Here is a 17728-nt window from a genome sequence, read left to right on the forward strand (position 1 = left end):
GAAGAGTTGTGCCCACCATTGCCGCATTAACCACATGAACCCTAATGTCCTTATTCTCAGCATGTCATGAGAGAGAAACATTTGCTGAAAATAGCTCACAACGCGTCACAATTCACAATACAATTACACTTTAGGCATTTAGCAGACACTCTTAACCCAGAGCGAATCACAGTAAGCAAGGTAAACACGAGGTAATACATCAAATGCACAGGAATAGTAATCTATGATCAAATGTAAAACCAAGAAGGTCAGAACTAAACTAATCATCAGTCTAAACCATTGGTTCTGGGGACCCCCAGGGGTACTTGAGGGGGTTCCAGGGGGTCCCCAGCTAAATGATGGACAGGAACCAAATGGACCCTTATGGGTCTGTAACTCTGAGAGTGTACAAATGGAACCAAATGGACCCTAACGGGTCCATTTGGTTCCATTTGTACACTCTCTGAGTTAAATTAACATTGATTTTACAATATGAATTGGGGTCCCAGAGATAGAGATGTCATTAAATGGGGGTCCATAGCCTAATGCATGTCAAACTGGGGGTCCTTGAAATTAAAAGGGTTGAGAATCACTGCTAGAGCTCTAAAAATCTTCTTTTATGGGGGTCCCTGGCTTATCTTTCAAATGGGGGTCGGCGGGCTAATAAGTGTCAATTCGGGGGTCCTTGACATGAAAAAGTTTGAGAACCACTAGTCTAAACAGTATAATATAAAAACATCTATAATCTGTACATTGACGTTATACACACTATAGGATGCCAGGTCTACAAATGACCTGGCATCTGTCTGCATAACATGCTATCACAATGTGACGCGTTGTGAGCGCAGATTGACAGTGGTGGAAAAAGTACTCAAATGTTTTACTTAAGTAAAAGTATCAATACTGCACTGTAGAAGTACTCTGTTACAAGTAAAAGTCCGGAATTCTAAATTTACTTGAGTAAAAGTACAGAAGTATTGGCATCAAAATGTACTTAAAGTACCAAAAGTAAAAGTACAAAAATGTTTGAAAATAGCAGATCTACAAGCTCAGAACGCGTCGCAAAGCGACGCGTTCTGAGCTTGTAGATCTGCTATTTTCAAATAGCCTATGTATAACATAGGGCTAAAGTGGTTAATATATGTTTCATAATATCATAATTTATATCTGAAAAGTAACTAGTAACTAAAGTTTTCAAGTAATTGTAGTGGAGTAAAAGTACAATATTTGCCTCTGAGATGTAGTGGAGTAGAAGTAAAAGTATTGGAAATTGGAAATACTCAAGTAAAGTACAAATACCTCAAAATTGTACTTAAGTACAGTACTTAAGTAAATGTACTTAGTTACTTTCCACCACTGCGCAGATATAAGCAGGATAATCTTATGCAGAAATCATGGTCTGAAGTGAGGATAGCAGGAGCTGACCGTGAAAAGTGGAAGCACTCTGTGAAGGCCTTCTGTGCCACGAGGCACGAAGTGGAGAGGTAACAGATCTAAGCAGGAGCCTTAAAGTGCTTTGAAGACGAGCAGTAAAATCTTAACCCGTTGAAGACCAGGAAAGCATCTGTGACATTTTTAGATTTATTTGGCTATTTGAAAAAATAGCAAATTTACAGTACAAGCTCATAGCGTGGCACCAAGTGCCGCACTATGAGCGTGTAGATCTGCATTTTTTGTGAAAAGTCGTGCAAATATATTGAATATATATATATTTTTTAAAGCAAACATTTGTAACTCTAATCTTTGCTTCTGGGGGATTCTACAAATGTCTTCTAAATCCTAACGGTTTTCTGAAAAACGTATGTTTCTATGTCAGTGGTCCTCAAACTTTTTCATGTCAAGGACCCCCCCAGCAAAATGATATGTATTTGGCCGCGGACCCCCATCTCAAAACATTTTGTTCCAGGGACCTCCCAAAAGCAAAGATTTCAATTAAAAAATGTTTGCATATACTGTATACTGTATATTCAAAGATTTGCACCAATTTTCACGATTAAAAAGAAATTGCAGATCTACAAGCTATGAGCTTGTATATCTGCTATTTTTTGAAAAGCCCAAAGACATCTAAAATGACACAGATGCGTTCCCGGCTTTAATGGGTTAAAATCAATTCTGAAACCCTCAGGTAACCAGTGAAGGGCGGCTATAGCGAGGCCTGGTGTAATGAGCTCACTGTGTGTGTCAAAACCCTGGCAGCAGCGTTTTGTATCAGTTGCATTCTTTGAATTTCTCGCTTGCCCGAATCTGATACCCGAATAAAGTGCATTGCAACAATCAAGTCTGGAGGAGATAAAAGCATGGATGACGTTTTCGACATCTGCAGCAATAAGGAAAAGCCTGCCTTTGCTAGTCGTCTCGACCGGGCAAATCAGGATCGAACTACCACTAGTCACCTGGGTGTCAAAGAATAGGGAGGCTAAGGTTCTAACTAGCCTGGGATCAACACCATTTTCAGGGTTTCTGATCCGGTCGAAGGGGAAATAACCGTATGTCAGCAGGCGGCCGGAACCAACGACCGGAACCTCCGGCGCCGTGCACCTCCAAAACGATTCCCCTAGTTTAACCCATTAAGACATGAGGCCGATTCTAAAAATGTTTTCTAAATCATAACATTTAGAAAAAAATATTCTAAAAAAAATGACACGATTTTTCAAAAAATAGCAGATCTACAAGCTCATGGCGCGGCACTCGGTGCCGCGCCATGAGCTTGTATACAGATGTGCCACTTCAAAACTTCACATGTCCTGCCATCGCCAAGACAGTACATTTTCAGGGGATTCCCAGGGCAATAAGAGGGACAAAGAAGGGCATTTAAAATGCTGAATTATTTTGATGATCACTGCTTTTATGATGCTAATTAATTTGAGCAACTGGTCAAATCACCTTTCGCCTCATAATGAGTCTGACACCTTCTTAAACACACATTCTTTTGTTCTCATGTATATGGATGTCTGTTGAAGGGAAAAACGGGGGTGTGTAGTGACAACTTCTTTTCAGGGGCAAAACAGTGCATTTTAAGGGCAGAAAAGGGAGGAAAAAAATGCATTTTCAGGGGACTTTCAGGGAAAGAACAGTAACGTGTGAAGTTTTGAAGTGGCACATCTGTATCTGCTATTTTTGAATAGCCAAAGAAAACTTGAAGAAAGACCTGGAACAGATGCGTTCCAGGTCTTAATGGGTTAAAACTGGTTTAGTTCGGTATAGTCGTTTCTTTTGGTATTATAATGGTTTGGTATGTCTATCTATTATTCTTAACTCGTAGAGTGATGAGCGAGTCTAAACTAATTTATTTGCATTATGTGGGGAACAAAAACAATGCGATGCCAACCAGAACCAACCACCGGAACACTTTTTTTCCCCCCCACTTTTTTTCTAAACCGGATCAAACAGCTCAGTTTTAGAACTAATACCAGGCTTTCCTCCGCGGTGGAAAGTCTGGTGACGCGAGGTTAGGGTTCAACTGGTTAATACAGAAGAGTAAGGTACTGTATAATACTATGGGGAAACCCCCCCCCTCTCCCCAAAAAAACAAAACAAGAGTAGCACACTGTTCCCAACAGCGGCTGACACTAACCCTGTAGTATTAAGACAGACAGAATAGAGGATTTGTTTGTTTTGTTTTGGGGAAATGAAACGTATGTATTCATAAAAAACGCCATTTATCTTTGTCACTTTGAGTAGGAGATAAAGAACTGTGTGCAAGCTGGTGTGGGCTGTTCCTGTCATTACGGGGACTGGAGACGAGACTATGGACTCAAAGAGATCCACCATGGGACGGATAGCAGATGTTTGTACAGTTTGTGTATTGATGCTGAGGCTCCAAACTTATCGTGGCAAAAAAGTGTGCGTGTGTGTGTGTGTGTGTGTGTGTGTGTGCGTGTGCGTGTGCGTGTGCGTGTGCGTGTGCGTGCGCGTGCGCGCGCGCGCGTGCGTATGTGCGTATGTGTGTGCATGCAACTATGCATCCTCTTTTAGTAAGTGGAATGTACCGGAAACATCTAGAACAGTGGTTCTCAAAACTTGCTCATTTCAAGGACCCCCAAATTAACACATATTAGCCCGCGGACCCCCATTGGAGAAGATCTTTTACAGCTATAGCATTGATTCTCAACCATTTTAATTTCAAGGACCCCCCCATGCATTAGACCATGGACCCAAATTAGATGTAACTGTTACTTTCATTTTGACAGCAACGCTACTGATGTGCGAGTGTGTGCGTGTGTGTGTGTGTGTGTGTGTGTGTGTGTGTGTGTGTGTGTGTGTGTGTGTGTGTGTGTGTGTGTGTGTGTGTGTGTGTGTGTGTGTGTGTGTGTGTGTAGCACGTGCATGCGTGCGTGCGTGCGTGCGTACCTGCTCTGTCTCTCCATGCTGGCCACGCGGAGGTGCTCCCAGCGGGAGTTGAGGAGGTTCATCTGCTCCCTCACCTCTGTCTCCTCCTCCTCGCTCAGCTGGCCCTCCACCAGGAGGGCGGAGCCGGCCCGGAGGACCCGCCCCACACTGCCCTGGTGAGAGGTCAGCTCCACCATGTAGCCCTGAACACACACACACACACACACACACACACACACACACACACACACACACACACACACACACACACACACACACACACACACACACACACACACACACACACACACACACACACACACACACACAGCACACACACAGCACACCAAAGATCGTCAATATAAGGTCAAAAACGCTGGCAGCAGCAGACGAATTATTGAAATAATACCTGGTAGTGAATGCGTTAACTATAGGCCTAGCGCCGAAAGATAGCAGATCTACAAGCTCACAACGCGTTGTGAGCTTGTAGATCGGCTATTTTTCGACACAAGCGCACAACTATAAGTATAATAATTCAGGCTAATTAAACGTAAGTGAACGTAACTCTAAAAATCTTTTTTTCCAACCATAAAGCATTTTTTTCCCCTCGTGAAGACATTGTGAGGAATGGTCCTCACGTCTATTTCTCACATTCTACTATACTTAGGGACATTTGGTACTCGCAAGTATAGTAATACAAACACACACATAAACACAATTGATGCCATAATAAGCCTTTCTTTTTGTTTAGGAATGAACATGTCTGATAAACTTAAAGGAATAGTTCACCCAAAAAAAATACTTTTTTTCTATCGATTAGTCACCCCCTGAGCCAATAATTTGATGACCAGCGGACCGGTATAGGCAGAGGAGACTCTTTGTGTCTCCTACCGGAACCGCCGCCGGTCATCAAATTACTGGATTAGGAATTTGACAAAAACAAAAAATATCCATGAATTCAAGTCTCCATGGGGTGACTAATCAATAGGAAAAAAAAGTCATTTTGGGAGTGAACTAGTCCTTTAAACTTAAACCTGATTTATTCTTAGCCGCGAGTCGTAGCGCGAGACGTACTGCAGCAGATATTTTCGCCGCGCGACACAGCACACAAACCGTGTACAAATCAGCCATTATGGTTAGAAGAATGTGGTACTGGGTCAGGTACAGTACCAGTAGCACAAGAGTAGAAGACTGTGGTCATTCTGGGCAGTGTGCCACTAGTAGAAGGTAGTGGTTGACCTTGTAAATGGCTTTGGTTCCAACCCAACCAAGCAGTGTGTACTGGTTCTTTGGTTGCTACCACTCTGATTTAAAAGCGAAATAAGCAACAAGGTCTACTGTATATGCAAACAAGCCCAAAAGAAGCGACTACAGGCCACATATGCACTCTAAACATGGGGTCTTCAACGTTTTCAGGCCAAGGACCCCCTAGCTGAGAGAGAGATGAAGCAGGAACCCCCTCTATATATTGTATACATTTGTGTTTCAGATAAACTTTTGCTGCTCTTTTTTCCCTCTACACCTATAACTCTTTGCCAAAAATAGCAGATCTACAAGCTCACAACGCCTCGCAGCGCGAGGCATTGTGAGCTTGTAGATCTGCTATTTTTGGCTAAAGTTCTCCTCAGAAAAGGAATTCTAGGGTTCAAGTGGTTAATGTAAAAAAACAAAATCCTATCACACAAAGATTTGGCGGACCCCCTATAGTAGCTCTGAGGACCCCCTAGGGGTCCCGGACCCCCTGTTGAAGACCCCTGCTCTAAACATAATGGCTATTTGAAAATGGTCAATCTACAAGCTCACAACGCGTCGCGATGTGAGCTTGTAGATCTGATCTGCTATTTTCTAAAGAAAATCTTGAAAAAGAGTGAAAAATTTAGATTTTTTTTTTAAACACATCTGCTATGGGGGGGACAAATACATTACAGTAGGGGGTTCTTGACATGAAAATGTTTGAGGACCACTGGTTTAAACAACATTTAGGAAACAAGCCCAAAGTAAGCAACCACACTTTAGAAACAAGCCCCCCCCCCCCCCCAAATAAACACAACCACCAATATTAGTAGCGCCTACACAGAGAAACAAGCCCAAAGTCGCTTACAAGAACCAGACAGACCTCATGTGTGTGGAACTGTTCCTTGACCTCCTCCACATGATGGGAGATAGGAGGCTGAGCCTGGAGACCGTCTTCTGCTGACAACAGCCACGTCAACACCTGAGAGAACACACACACACACACACACACACACACACACACACACACACACACACACACACACACACACACACACACACACACACACACACACACACACACACACACACACACACACACACACACACACACACACGTTATGAGTACATGCAGTGGTGGAAGAAGTACTCACATTTTTTACTTTACTTTAAGTAAAAGTATCAATACCCTACTGTAGAAAATAGTCTGTTACAAGTACAAGTTCGGTATTAAAAATGTCCCTGAGTAAAGGCACAAAAGTATTGGTATCGAAATGTACTTAAGGTACTCATTATGCAAAATGTCCCATTTCACAAGTTTTCAAATGTATAAAACATTTAAAAAAAAAACGTTGAAAATACAGATCTTCAAGCTCACAATGCGTCAAAATGTATATAGGGCTGAAGTGTATGTTTTGTAATAATAATCAAAATCTACAAAGTAACTAGTAACTAAAGTCTATACATATTTTTTTGTGGAGTAAAAGTACAATATTTGCCTCTGAGATGTTAGTGGACTAGACGTAAAAGAACAGATAATTGGAAATACTCAAGTTAAGTAAAACAATATGTTCAGGCGATTCTGGTCTGGTGACGCTCTCATAGGAGGTCTCAGACTCGGTTGAAAATCTGTACGACGAATCGGGATCGGGATAATCCAGTATGAACCAATCGCCAAAGAGTATTTGAAAAAAAAAACTTTGGCCACGCCCCCATCTCAGCAATCGGCTGCATTGAGAGGGCTTTCAGACTGAATAATGGAGTGAAACGAAATGAAAATTCAGGCTGAGTGTCAGGCTAACTTAAAGGACGACTTCACCCATTTTCAACCTACAGTATCTTCATATAATTGGTCCTCACTAATACTCCTGATAAAATGGTACCATTTTTTTCTACTTGGTCTGTGTCTCGTAGGAGGGCTGTGGACAGTCCAGAAACCGTCTACCAGTGACATCATCATTAGGCAGGATTTTTTTTCCCAACAAGATTTCAAGTTTATCATTTAGATTTTTATTAACGTGAGAACAATGGCTTCTATTATTGCATTGCAACTTTCCAGGATTAGAAAGCCTGCAGTTTCTATTAGCTTGGATTCCTCATCGATGATGTCACTGGTAGACGGTTTCTGAACTGTCCACAGCCCTCCTCTGAGACACAGACCGAGTAGAAGAAAATGGTACCATTTTATGAGTATTAGTGAGGACCAATTATATGAAGATAGGTTGAAAATGGGTGAAGTCGTCCTTTAAGTACAGTACTTGAGTAATGTACCAAGTTACTTCACACCACTGCGTGCATGCACACTGAGCGCGATTATAACGAGCCGATTAAGCAAACGTAATTATTTTTTTCCCGAAACGAGGCCGATTCGTCAGCGTGAAAGCAGAAAAACAGAAAACAGGAAAAAGTCCTCATCTTTGATTTAGCAGGCGCTGCAGTTTCCTGGGAGGAGTTTGTTCCAGATTACAAGGATAGCATTAAAAAAACCTGAATGTTCTCCTTCTAAACGTTTAGTTCTGATCATTTGCAGGGAGGCCTGCAAAAGACACCGTTACGGTTGGTCTGTGTACTGAGGATTTTGCATAGACAAGTGTTTTCCGAATTCTGCTGAGATATTTTGTCCTTTCATCCTTGATTATATTCTTAAAGGTGATAGCATATAGGCTGACTTTGTAATTGTCTTAACCCATTACGACCGGGAACGCATCTGTGTAACCACTTCAACCATTATTTTATGCTTTAAATAGCTATTCAAAAATAGCAGATATACAAGCTCATAGCGCGCCACCGAGTGAAAATGTGTGCAAATATTTGAATATATATATATATATGTTTAAAGGGAAACATTTTGACTCAAATCTTTGCTTCTGGGGGTCCCTATTACAAAATATTTTGAGATGGGGGTCCGTGGCCAAATACATATCATTTTGGGGGTCCTTGAAATGAAAAAGTGTGAGAACCACTGATATAAAAACATGATTTAGAAGACATTTGTAGAATCCCCAGAAGCAACGATTTGAGTTAAAAATGTTTGCTTAAAAAATATATATTTTCAAAGATTTGCACAAATCAAGTTCATGATTTTTCAAAAATAGCCAAATAAATCTTAAAACGACACAGATGAGTTCCCGGTCTGAATGGGTTAATGTGGCTGTTGAAATTCAGCTCAGAGTCCATGACTACGGCGACATTTCAGGCTTGGGTAACATTACCGACTGAAGCCGAGCACTGACTTTAAATTGTGTTTTTTTTTTTGTATCCCTTTATCTCCCCAATTTAGTCGTTATGCCAAATAATTCGGTTGTGCCATCTGCAGTGGATATCTTAACCCATTAAGACCTGGAACTGTGTCATTTTTAGATTTGAGCTAAAAAGCATTATTTTACACTTTGGGCTATTCAAAAATAGCAGATCTACAAGCTCGTATATATAATTATACATATTTTTAAAGCGAACATTTTTAACTCAAATCTTTGCTTCTGGGGGGTCCCTGGAACAAAATATTTTGATGGGGGTCCGCGGCCAAATACATATCATGTTGGGGGTCCTTGACATGAAAAAGTTTGAGAACCACTCGTATAGAAACATACGTTTTTCAGAAAACTGTTGAGATTTAGGAGACATGTAGAATCGGCTTCAGGTCTCAATGGGTTAAATAAGAACGTTTTAAAATAACACTACCACCCAATCCCTACAACCCATGATCACTGTTGCTGTTATGGGAATGTGTTTTATATTGAACTTTATTTCATTTGTGCATTGTAAGTACTGTGTTTTTATTGTTTGTACACTGGATACGCCATTTCTATTTCATGTTACATTTTACGGGCAATAAAGTTGTCTTTCTTTCTAATTCCTCCCCACCACACACGTGTGTGTTGTCTCTGCTGTTGTATGACTGTACTGACTCACCTGCCAGTGAAAAGAAAAATGAAAAAAAAAAACCTGTAGTTCCGGGTGTGTGGGTTCAGTTTTTTCGGCGCCGCTTTGTTTTGGTTGCCCTTGTTAGCATTTAAATTCTAACTCGAGTATAACTACTAGTTTAGTCTCGCCAGTCGCTACTAGTTGGAATAAAGGGTGCATATACTAAACAAACAATTTATGTAAGCTAAACTACGCCGCATCAAGGGTTTTATTGTTTAGGCCCTAAAATTAAAATGCCCTTGAAATTATTTTGGGGTGATGCACAGGCACCCGTGGGTTCCGGCTCGTGCCGGTTCCGGCAGCCTGACCGGATCAGAAACCCGAAAATGGTATTGATCCCAGGCTATAGGCTGCACCACCACACAGTGGATTCGAACCCCCAGCCTCCAGCGGTGGTGGGCATGGCACTTTACCGCTGCAGCACCCGAGAGCCTGAGCACTGGCTTTTAATCGCTCTTCCTTGGCCAAGTTCAAAAAACAATTACTTCAGTTTTCGTCTTTGTTTAATTGAAGGACCTTCTGGTCGCATCCAATCGTTGATTTGTTCAGTGCACTCAGTGCTCGTATATTAGACCATCTGGTGATACGGTTATGTAAATGTGTATGTCGTCTAGCGTGATTATGATAACATATGGTAACAAGCTCAATCTCCATAATCATCCACCTTATTATCATCATCGTCACCTCATCCTCATTGTCAATAACCTTTGTTTGCATCGTGGTATCGTCACTATGTTGTGTAAGTATGAAACCTTGTATCTCCATGATTTTTCAACTTTTTTATGATTTTTATTAAATCAATGCCCGACTTTGTCATACTACAGCGTCACACCAAAGTAGCAAAAATAGCCGATCTACAAGCGCACAACTCGCCGCTATGCGACGCGTTTTGAGCTTGTATATCGGCTGTTTTCGCTATATTTGAAACAATTTGAATCTTAGAGTGAAAGTGGTCAATTTTGTCTGTGGCTTTTGTAAACATTGAACCACTGAAAAGTATTAATTAAGAGCTTATGATTAAATAATAGGATTAAAATATAATTCAAAAATAGCAAAAGTAGCAGATCTACAAGCTCAAAACGCTTTCGCGTGACACTGTAGTGTGATCAATTAGGGCGTTCATTTATGAAAAAAAAACACACAAAAAGATCGAATATCATGGAGATAAGAGGTTTCTGCCACGACAGCAACGATTATGTGGATCTTACCCAAGTGTTGCCAGATTCTGCGAGAGAAACAAGCAACCGGGTCTAGGAAAACCAGCCCAAAAGAAGCGACGATGGGCCACACGAGCACTTTAAACCTATACATCAGCTGTTTGAAAATAGCAGATCTACAAGCTCACAACGCGTCGCATCGCGACGCGTTGTGAGCTTGTAGATCGGCTATTTTCAAATAAAGTCTAGGGGGAAAATGATAATAAGCAGACCTGGCAACACTGATCTTACCTCCTCCAGGGACGCCTGGTAACTCTCCAGACTGGTGGAGCCAGGCATCAGAGGACTCAGACCCCGCTGGAGCTCCTCATGACTGGGGCTCAGGAACTGTAGAACACAGGGGTGTGGGGAGAGGGATGGATGGGTGTAGATGAGGTTAAGGCATTCGACACAAAGAGACACGGATGGACAGACGACAGAGAGAGGGAGAGAGAGAGAGAGAGGTAGGGAGGGAGGGAGGGGATCACAGACGCACAGGTGCACGGAGGAAAGGATGACATCGTGGGACGGGCGAAAGAGTGAACAAAACGGACAAGGGGGGGAGAGGGGGATTGGAAGAAGGAGAAAGGAAGGGCGGTTGGGGCGGAGGTTGGAGGGGAATGGAGAGAGACAGAGAGAGAGAGAGAGAGAGAGAGAGAGAGAGAGAGAGAGAGAGAGAGAGAGAGAGAGAGAGAGAAAGGGAAGACAAGAATCGGGTTAACACACAGTGACAGCAGAGGGACAGAGAGAGAAAAGAGGAACAAGGTATGAAAAAAAAGGAGAGAGAGAGAGAGAGAGAGAGAGAGAGAGAGCGTATTGGAAGAGGAGAAGAGAAGCATGGAAGAGAGGAGAGAGGTCTGTTAGTGTCAGGCTATTACTGCTGCTGACAAGCCGTTCTGGCCCTTGTCCAACCTTAACAAGTCTCTCTCTCTCTCTCTCTCTCTCTCTCTCTCTCTCTCTCTCTCTCTCTCTCTCTCTCTCTCTCTCTCTCTCTCTCTCTCTCTCTCTCTCTCTCTCTCTCTCTCTCTCTCTCTCTCTCTCTCTCTCTCTCTCTCTCTCTCTCTCTCTCGAAAAGAAGAGCAAATGGTCCATTATGGTTCTTCTGTACTTGATGCCTGTTAGCGGCGCACAGCTAACGCTCATTGACAGCCGACGGGCACGTTTTGGTTGCGTTGCGTTAATCGCCGACGACGGGACGAAGGACGGCCACGCTAAAAGCGTGAAAATTATATTTGATCGCAAACTGCGGTACGTTGTCGGACAGGAAAAAGGCTCCTCTGCCCTGTTTGTAAGTCTTTTGACTCGTGTTTGTTGGAGAGTTGTATAATTTGGGGGCTCGTCCGCTCGTGTTCTATGAAAGGACTTTATTCATTGTTTATAGAGGGAGAGACGTTGGTTTCTCTATAGATAAACGCCATCGTATGGCTGCATATCACTGCTGTCGGGTGGAAACCTTGTATGTCCGAAACCGTTCCATTTTTTATTATTATATTTAAAAAAAAGAAGTAAAATAGCAAAACTAGCAGATCTACAAGTTCACTGTAGATTACGTGATTACCCGTTCATTCTTGCGCAATCTTCAAACGGCCGCCCATTGGACACCGTAGGGATCCAGAGGTTTAGGTGGGTAGATGTAGATTAAAGATAACAAGTCGTCTCTGTCTTGCTGCTTGCTTTTCAGGATTCAAATAGAAAAAAAACATTGCAGATCCACAAGCTTGAAACGCGTCGCTTGCGGATCTGCAACTTTTGCTACTTTTGTGTGACGCTGTAGTATGACCAAATAGAGCGTTGATTCATATTTTTTTTTATTTTAAAGTAAAAATTTGGAGATAAGAGGTTTCTGCCCGACGGCAAGTGTAAGCCTATACTGTCATTTCCTGTACTGTACTGACACTGGTAAACGGACAAACTGCAACAGGGACGTGCACAGATAGACTCTAGGTGGTGCTAGAGCACCTGCCCTTTGCCCTCTTGACCGGAAGTGCCCTTTTGGAAAAAAAAGAAGAAAAAAACGTTTTTTTTTTCCAGTTTACAGCAGGGGTCTTCAACAGGCGGTCCGGGACCCCTAGGGGGTCCTCAGAGCTACTACAGGGGGTCCGCCAAATCTTTATGTGATATGATTTTTCTTTTTACCATAACCACTCGAAACCTAGCATCCCTTTTCTGAGGAGAACTTTAGCCAAAAATAGCAGATCTACAAGCTCACAACGCCTTGTGGGCTTGTAGATCGGCTATTTTTGGCAAAGAGGTATAGGTGTAGAGGGGAAAAAGAGCAGACCAAGTAAACAAAAAAAAGTATAATTTACTTGAGAACCTTCCCACTCAAAATGTCTGTGCCCGCCCCTGGGTAAACGGACAAACTGCAAACAATTCTTTACCAAAAAAATAGACAGAAAAACACCCAGGCATAAACGGGGCGGGGGGGGGGGGGGGGGATGTCAGTTTCACTAGCTGAAAAAATTGACTTAACTGAGATAAGAGGACTCTTCTTTTTTTTTAGCACAGGGCTAATGACATGCTTCAAATCCTGCGTGTGAGAGCCTGACACACGCTTATCTGACAAAATAATGTTTCAAGTGAAGTCAAGCGCTCCCCGCTGCTACATTAACCCATTAAGACCGGGAACGCGTCTGTGTGTCATATTTTTTATTTCTTTGGCTATTTTTAGAAAAAGTGGAACATTCGTGCAAATCTTTGAATATATATATTTTTTTAAAGTGAACATTTTTAACTCAAATCTTTGCTTCTGGGGGGGGTCCCTGGAACTAAATATTTTGAGATGGGGGTCCCCAGCCAAACACATATTATTTTGGGGGTCCTTCACATGAAAAAGGTTTGAGAACCACTGATATAGCAACATAAGATTTCTCAAAAAAGACATTTGCAGAATATCTATTCAAACATGCCAACATGTTTTTCAAAAATAGCAGATATACAAGCTCATAGCGCGGCACTCGGTGCCGCGCTATGAGCTTGTATATCTGCTGTTTTTGAATAGGCAAAGTGTAAAATACTGCTTTTTAGCTCAAATCAAAAAAGATGCGACACAGATGCGTCCCAGGTCTTAATGGGTTAAGTATTCAACACGCTCTCTGAATAGATCATTGTCGTCCTCGGTTCGGGGGAGGAAATTAGAGGTTACGTGGAAAGCCAGAGTCGAGCTGCGGCGAGCTACATCTGCACGTCGTCGTCCCAAATGCCAAGGTTTCAAGGCACTTTGAAAGGTTGAGGGAAATAAATGGAAAAAAGATGAGATGTTAATAGAAGTGAGTGAAGTCGGGTGACCGTGCGTTTGTTGTCGTGTTCTCCATGGCTTTGTGTGTGTGTGTGATGCTGACAAAAATGGCAAGTAAAAGTGAAATGTTATGGCAGGGTGTGTGTGTGTGTGTGTGTGTGTGTGTGTGTGTGTGTGTGTGTGATGCTGATAAAAATGGCAAGTAAAAGTAAAATGTTATGGCAGGGTGTGTGTGTGTGTGTGTGTGTGTGTGTGTGTGTGTGTGTGTGTGTGTGTGTGTGTGTGTGTGTGTGTGTGTGTGTGTGCGCGTGCGTGTGTGTGCCTGTGTTCACAGTTGTATTACTATTCTTGTGAGCGCAAATGTTCAAACAAGAATTTGAGGAGTAGATTTTTTAGATTTTTTTTTTTTTTGCGTTTTACCCCTTTTTCTTCCCTTTTTTTCTGACTCACCTGACAGTGAGGAGCCCCCACCGGGAGGACGTAGGGCGTTGGTCCTACGCGTGCGCGCGTGTTTGTGTTTTGTGACAAACACGTGTTAAGCAGCCACAGTGCTTATAACCCCAGATGAACATAGTCGTTATAGGGGAGACATTGGAAGGTTTACGGACGGACGCACGCTCTGATATGCTGTCTAAACACTACCTGTCCTGTCAGCGCCCTCTAGCAGCCCAAAGCAGCATCGCATTCAGCATGAATTGTAGAACAATATATCCCAGACATTGTTCAGTGGCAATATATATTTCAATTCATGAGTTCAATCAAAACATCATACAATACAGACAGAAAAGAAAAGTGAAACAAATAAATCATAACAAATAAATCATATACAGTATATATATATATATATATATATATATATATATATATATATATATATATATATATATATATATATTGTATATGTTACACATGTTAATATGCATGTTATGTTTCGAATTATACAAAAACAGCTGGCTCCTTAAAATAAATGTATATCTGAATCCCTGGGAACTGTATTATTTTGTTCCACCTTACCTTACCGGCAGTTCAGGTACCACACAAAATATATTTCCCCACATTATACTGTATATCAGCCAGGTTTTGTATATTTGGAAACATAATGAAACATTTTGTTTTTTTTCAGTACGCTGGTACAGACGAACACACAGACAATAGACACGGACTAGTCTCGCATAGCCAGGCGATCAGACGTCTCCAGACAGCTAAATGCAATGCATAGTGGCTATAGCACTACAAGACCAGAGCAAACAGACCTCCGCCTACTGCTTTGGAAACCAAATCCTGATGCCATGCCTCAGTTCTTTGCATTAGTTTTGGCATTTGGTTCTCAAAGTGTTTTTTTTGTTTTTTTTGTTTTTTCGTAAATTGATGCCGTACTTCGTCATACTATACAGCAGTGGTTCTCAAACTTTTTCATTCCAGGGACCCCCAAATTGACACTTATTAGCCCGCGGACCCCCATTTGAAAAGATAAGCCAGGGACCCCCATAAGAGAAGATTTTTTACGGCTCTAGCAGTGATTCTCAACCATTTTAATTTCAAGGACCCCCAGTTTGACATGCATTAGGGCTACGGACCCCAATTTAATGGCATTTATATCTCTGGGACCCCAATTTATATTGTAAAATCAATGTTAATTTAACTCTGAGAGTGTACAAATGAAACCAAATGGACCCGTTAGGGTCCATTTGGTTCCATTTGTACACTCTCACAGTTACAGACCCATAAGGGTCCATTTGGTTCCTATCCATCATTTAGCTGGGGACCCCCTGGAACCCCCTCAAGTACCCCTGGGGGTCCCCGGACCCCACTTTGAGAACCAATGCTATACAGTGTCACACAAAAGTAGCAAAACTGTTGTATGATCAAGTAGGCCAGGGCATTAATTTACAAAATAAAGAAATTGTTGCCCGACAGCAACGATATGCTGTCGTTGCTGTCGCGGCAGAAACCAGCTAATTCCATTTTTCCGCCATTCCATTATTTTTCCATAAAAACAATATTGAACCAATGAAAAGTATTAAGAAGCGCTTCTGACAAAACCAGCTGACTCCATTGGATCCTCAAACGTTCTGCTAAACCAGCCAAGTCCACCAAAGGTGGGTGGAGTTAGCTGGTCTTGCTGACTCCAGGCTCCACCCCTTTTTGACCTCCAACCTCATTGTGAGCTTGGAGGTCCATTCAGCTGTTCTTATATCAATGATGAACAAAACCTCCTAACTCCACGTTTTGTTTTGTTTTTGTCATTTCCTGAAAAATGAACATTTTGGAGTTAGCTGGTTTCTGCCGGACAGCAGAGATATGTATATTCTGAAATTTAGAACTGAACTCTGATCCTACAGTATCGCGTTAGGCGGAGATCATCAGATGGCCTGGCTATGCGCGAGACGAGTCCCCAGAGGACAGAGAGGCAGACAGACAGGCAGACAGACAGGCAGACAGACAGGCAGACAGACAGGCAGACAGACAGACAGGCAGGCAGCAGGGTGTATAGGAGGGGTTGTTAGCTAACAGGACGACGGACCTGATCCGTAAATCTCCTCCTCTTTTGCTCGGGCGACTTGACATACGCTGCCTGGGTGTAGGCATAGCTTTTATAGCGCGCCTGAGACGAGGGGGAGGGGCTCCGCACCCGACCCTGAGCCACACTCACTGTGATCTGAGAGACAGACAGAAGAGCAGAGAGAGACAGACAGTGAGAGACAGACAGAGAGAGAGGAGAGAGAGAGAGAGAGAGAGAGAGAGAGAGAGAGAGAGAGAGAGAGAGAGAGAGAGAGAGAGAGAGAGAGAGAGAGAGAGAGAGAGAGAGGCAGAGGGGAGAGAGAAAGAGAGAGAGACAGAAAGAGAGAGAGAGGTTGAGACAGAGAGATGGAGACAGAGAGAGACAGACAGTGAGAGACAGACAGAGAGAGGAGAGAGAGGAGAGAGAGAGAGAGAGAGAGAGAGAGAGAGAGAGAGAGAGAGAGAGAGAGAGAGAGAGACAGCGAGAGTGAGACAGAGACAGAGACAGAGAGAGGCAGAAAGAGAGAGGTTGAGAGATATATAAAGACAGAGACAGAGGGGGGAAGAGAGAGAAAAACAGAAGATACGGGGGGGGGGGGGGGGGGGGGGGGTGAGAGACAGAGAGGAAGGGAGTGAGGGACAGGTGGAGAGGAAGACAGCCGGATAGAGAGAGACAGGGAACGTCAGAAAGGGAGGCAGAGAGACAGGGAGGGAGAAACAAATGGAGGGGGTGAGAGATTGGAGTGGGAAACAGCATGAGATGATGATACAGAACGGATGAGGAGAAAAGAGGAGACGGAGTCAAAGAACAAGCGAGCGGAGGTGGTGTTTTGAAGATGAAATGAGAGGGCGGAGAAAGAGAGGAAAGGACCGAGGAAGAGAGAACGGTCATCGGAGGTGAGTGTGAGAGGCAGAGAGAGAGAAAGAAGTATGAGAGAGAGAGAGAGAGAGAGAGAGAGAGAGAGAGAGAGAGAGAGAGAGAGAGAGAGAAAAGAAGGGAGCAGAAGAGAGAGAACAAACAAAATGTGAACATTCATACATACATACATAATGGCAAGATGAAGAGAGAGAGAGAGAGAGAGAGAGAGAGAGAGAGAGAGAGAGAGAGAGAGAGAGAGAGAGAGAGAGAGAGAGAGAGAGAGAGAGAGAGAGAGAGAGAGAGAGAGAGAGAGAATGCACATCCCAGGGGGGGGCGGGCGGGGGACGACATTCTGGGGGATACATATATATCAGGCCTGGACCCCCACATGTGGTTCAGTCACCAGCCCATTTCGTCAAAGTTAGTTTTCTGTTGCGACACAGGAAGCAAAGCAAAGCAAAGTTTGTT

General features: G+C 42.9%; 1 protein-coding gene across 6 annotated transcripts in view; it reads right to left on the reverse strand.

Annotated features, from left to right (window-relative positions):
- Window positions 1-17728, reverse strand: part of dmd (dystrophin) — a 555891-nt gene that overhangs the window by 307762 nt on the left and 230401 nt on the right. For all 6 annotated transcript variants that reach the window (XM_084050679.1, XM_084050677.1, XM_084050678.1 and 3 more), the window contains 3 exons: window positions 10914-11009; window positions 6425-6523; window positions 4330-4511 (listed from right to left, as the gene is read on the reverse strand). In XM_084050679.1, the coding sequence (XP_083906805.1) occupies window positions 4330-4511; window positions 6425-6523; window positions 10914-11009 (377 nt within the window). The remainder of the gene's footprint in view (window positions 1-4329; window positions 4512-6424; window positions 6524-10913; window positions 11010-17728) is intronic.

The sequence above is a fragment of the Gymnoscopelus microlampas genome (genome assembly GCF_963454915.1).
Source record: "Gymnoscopelus microlampas genome assembly, chromosome: 24".
Classification (NCBI taxonomy): Eukaryota; Metazoa; Chordata; class Actinopteri; order Myctophiformes; family Myctophidae; genus Gymnoscopelus; species Gymnoscopelus microlampas.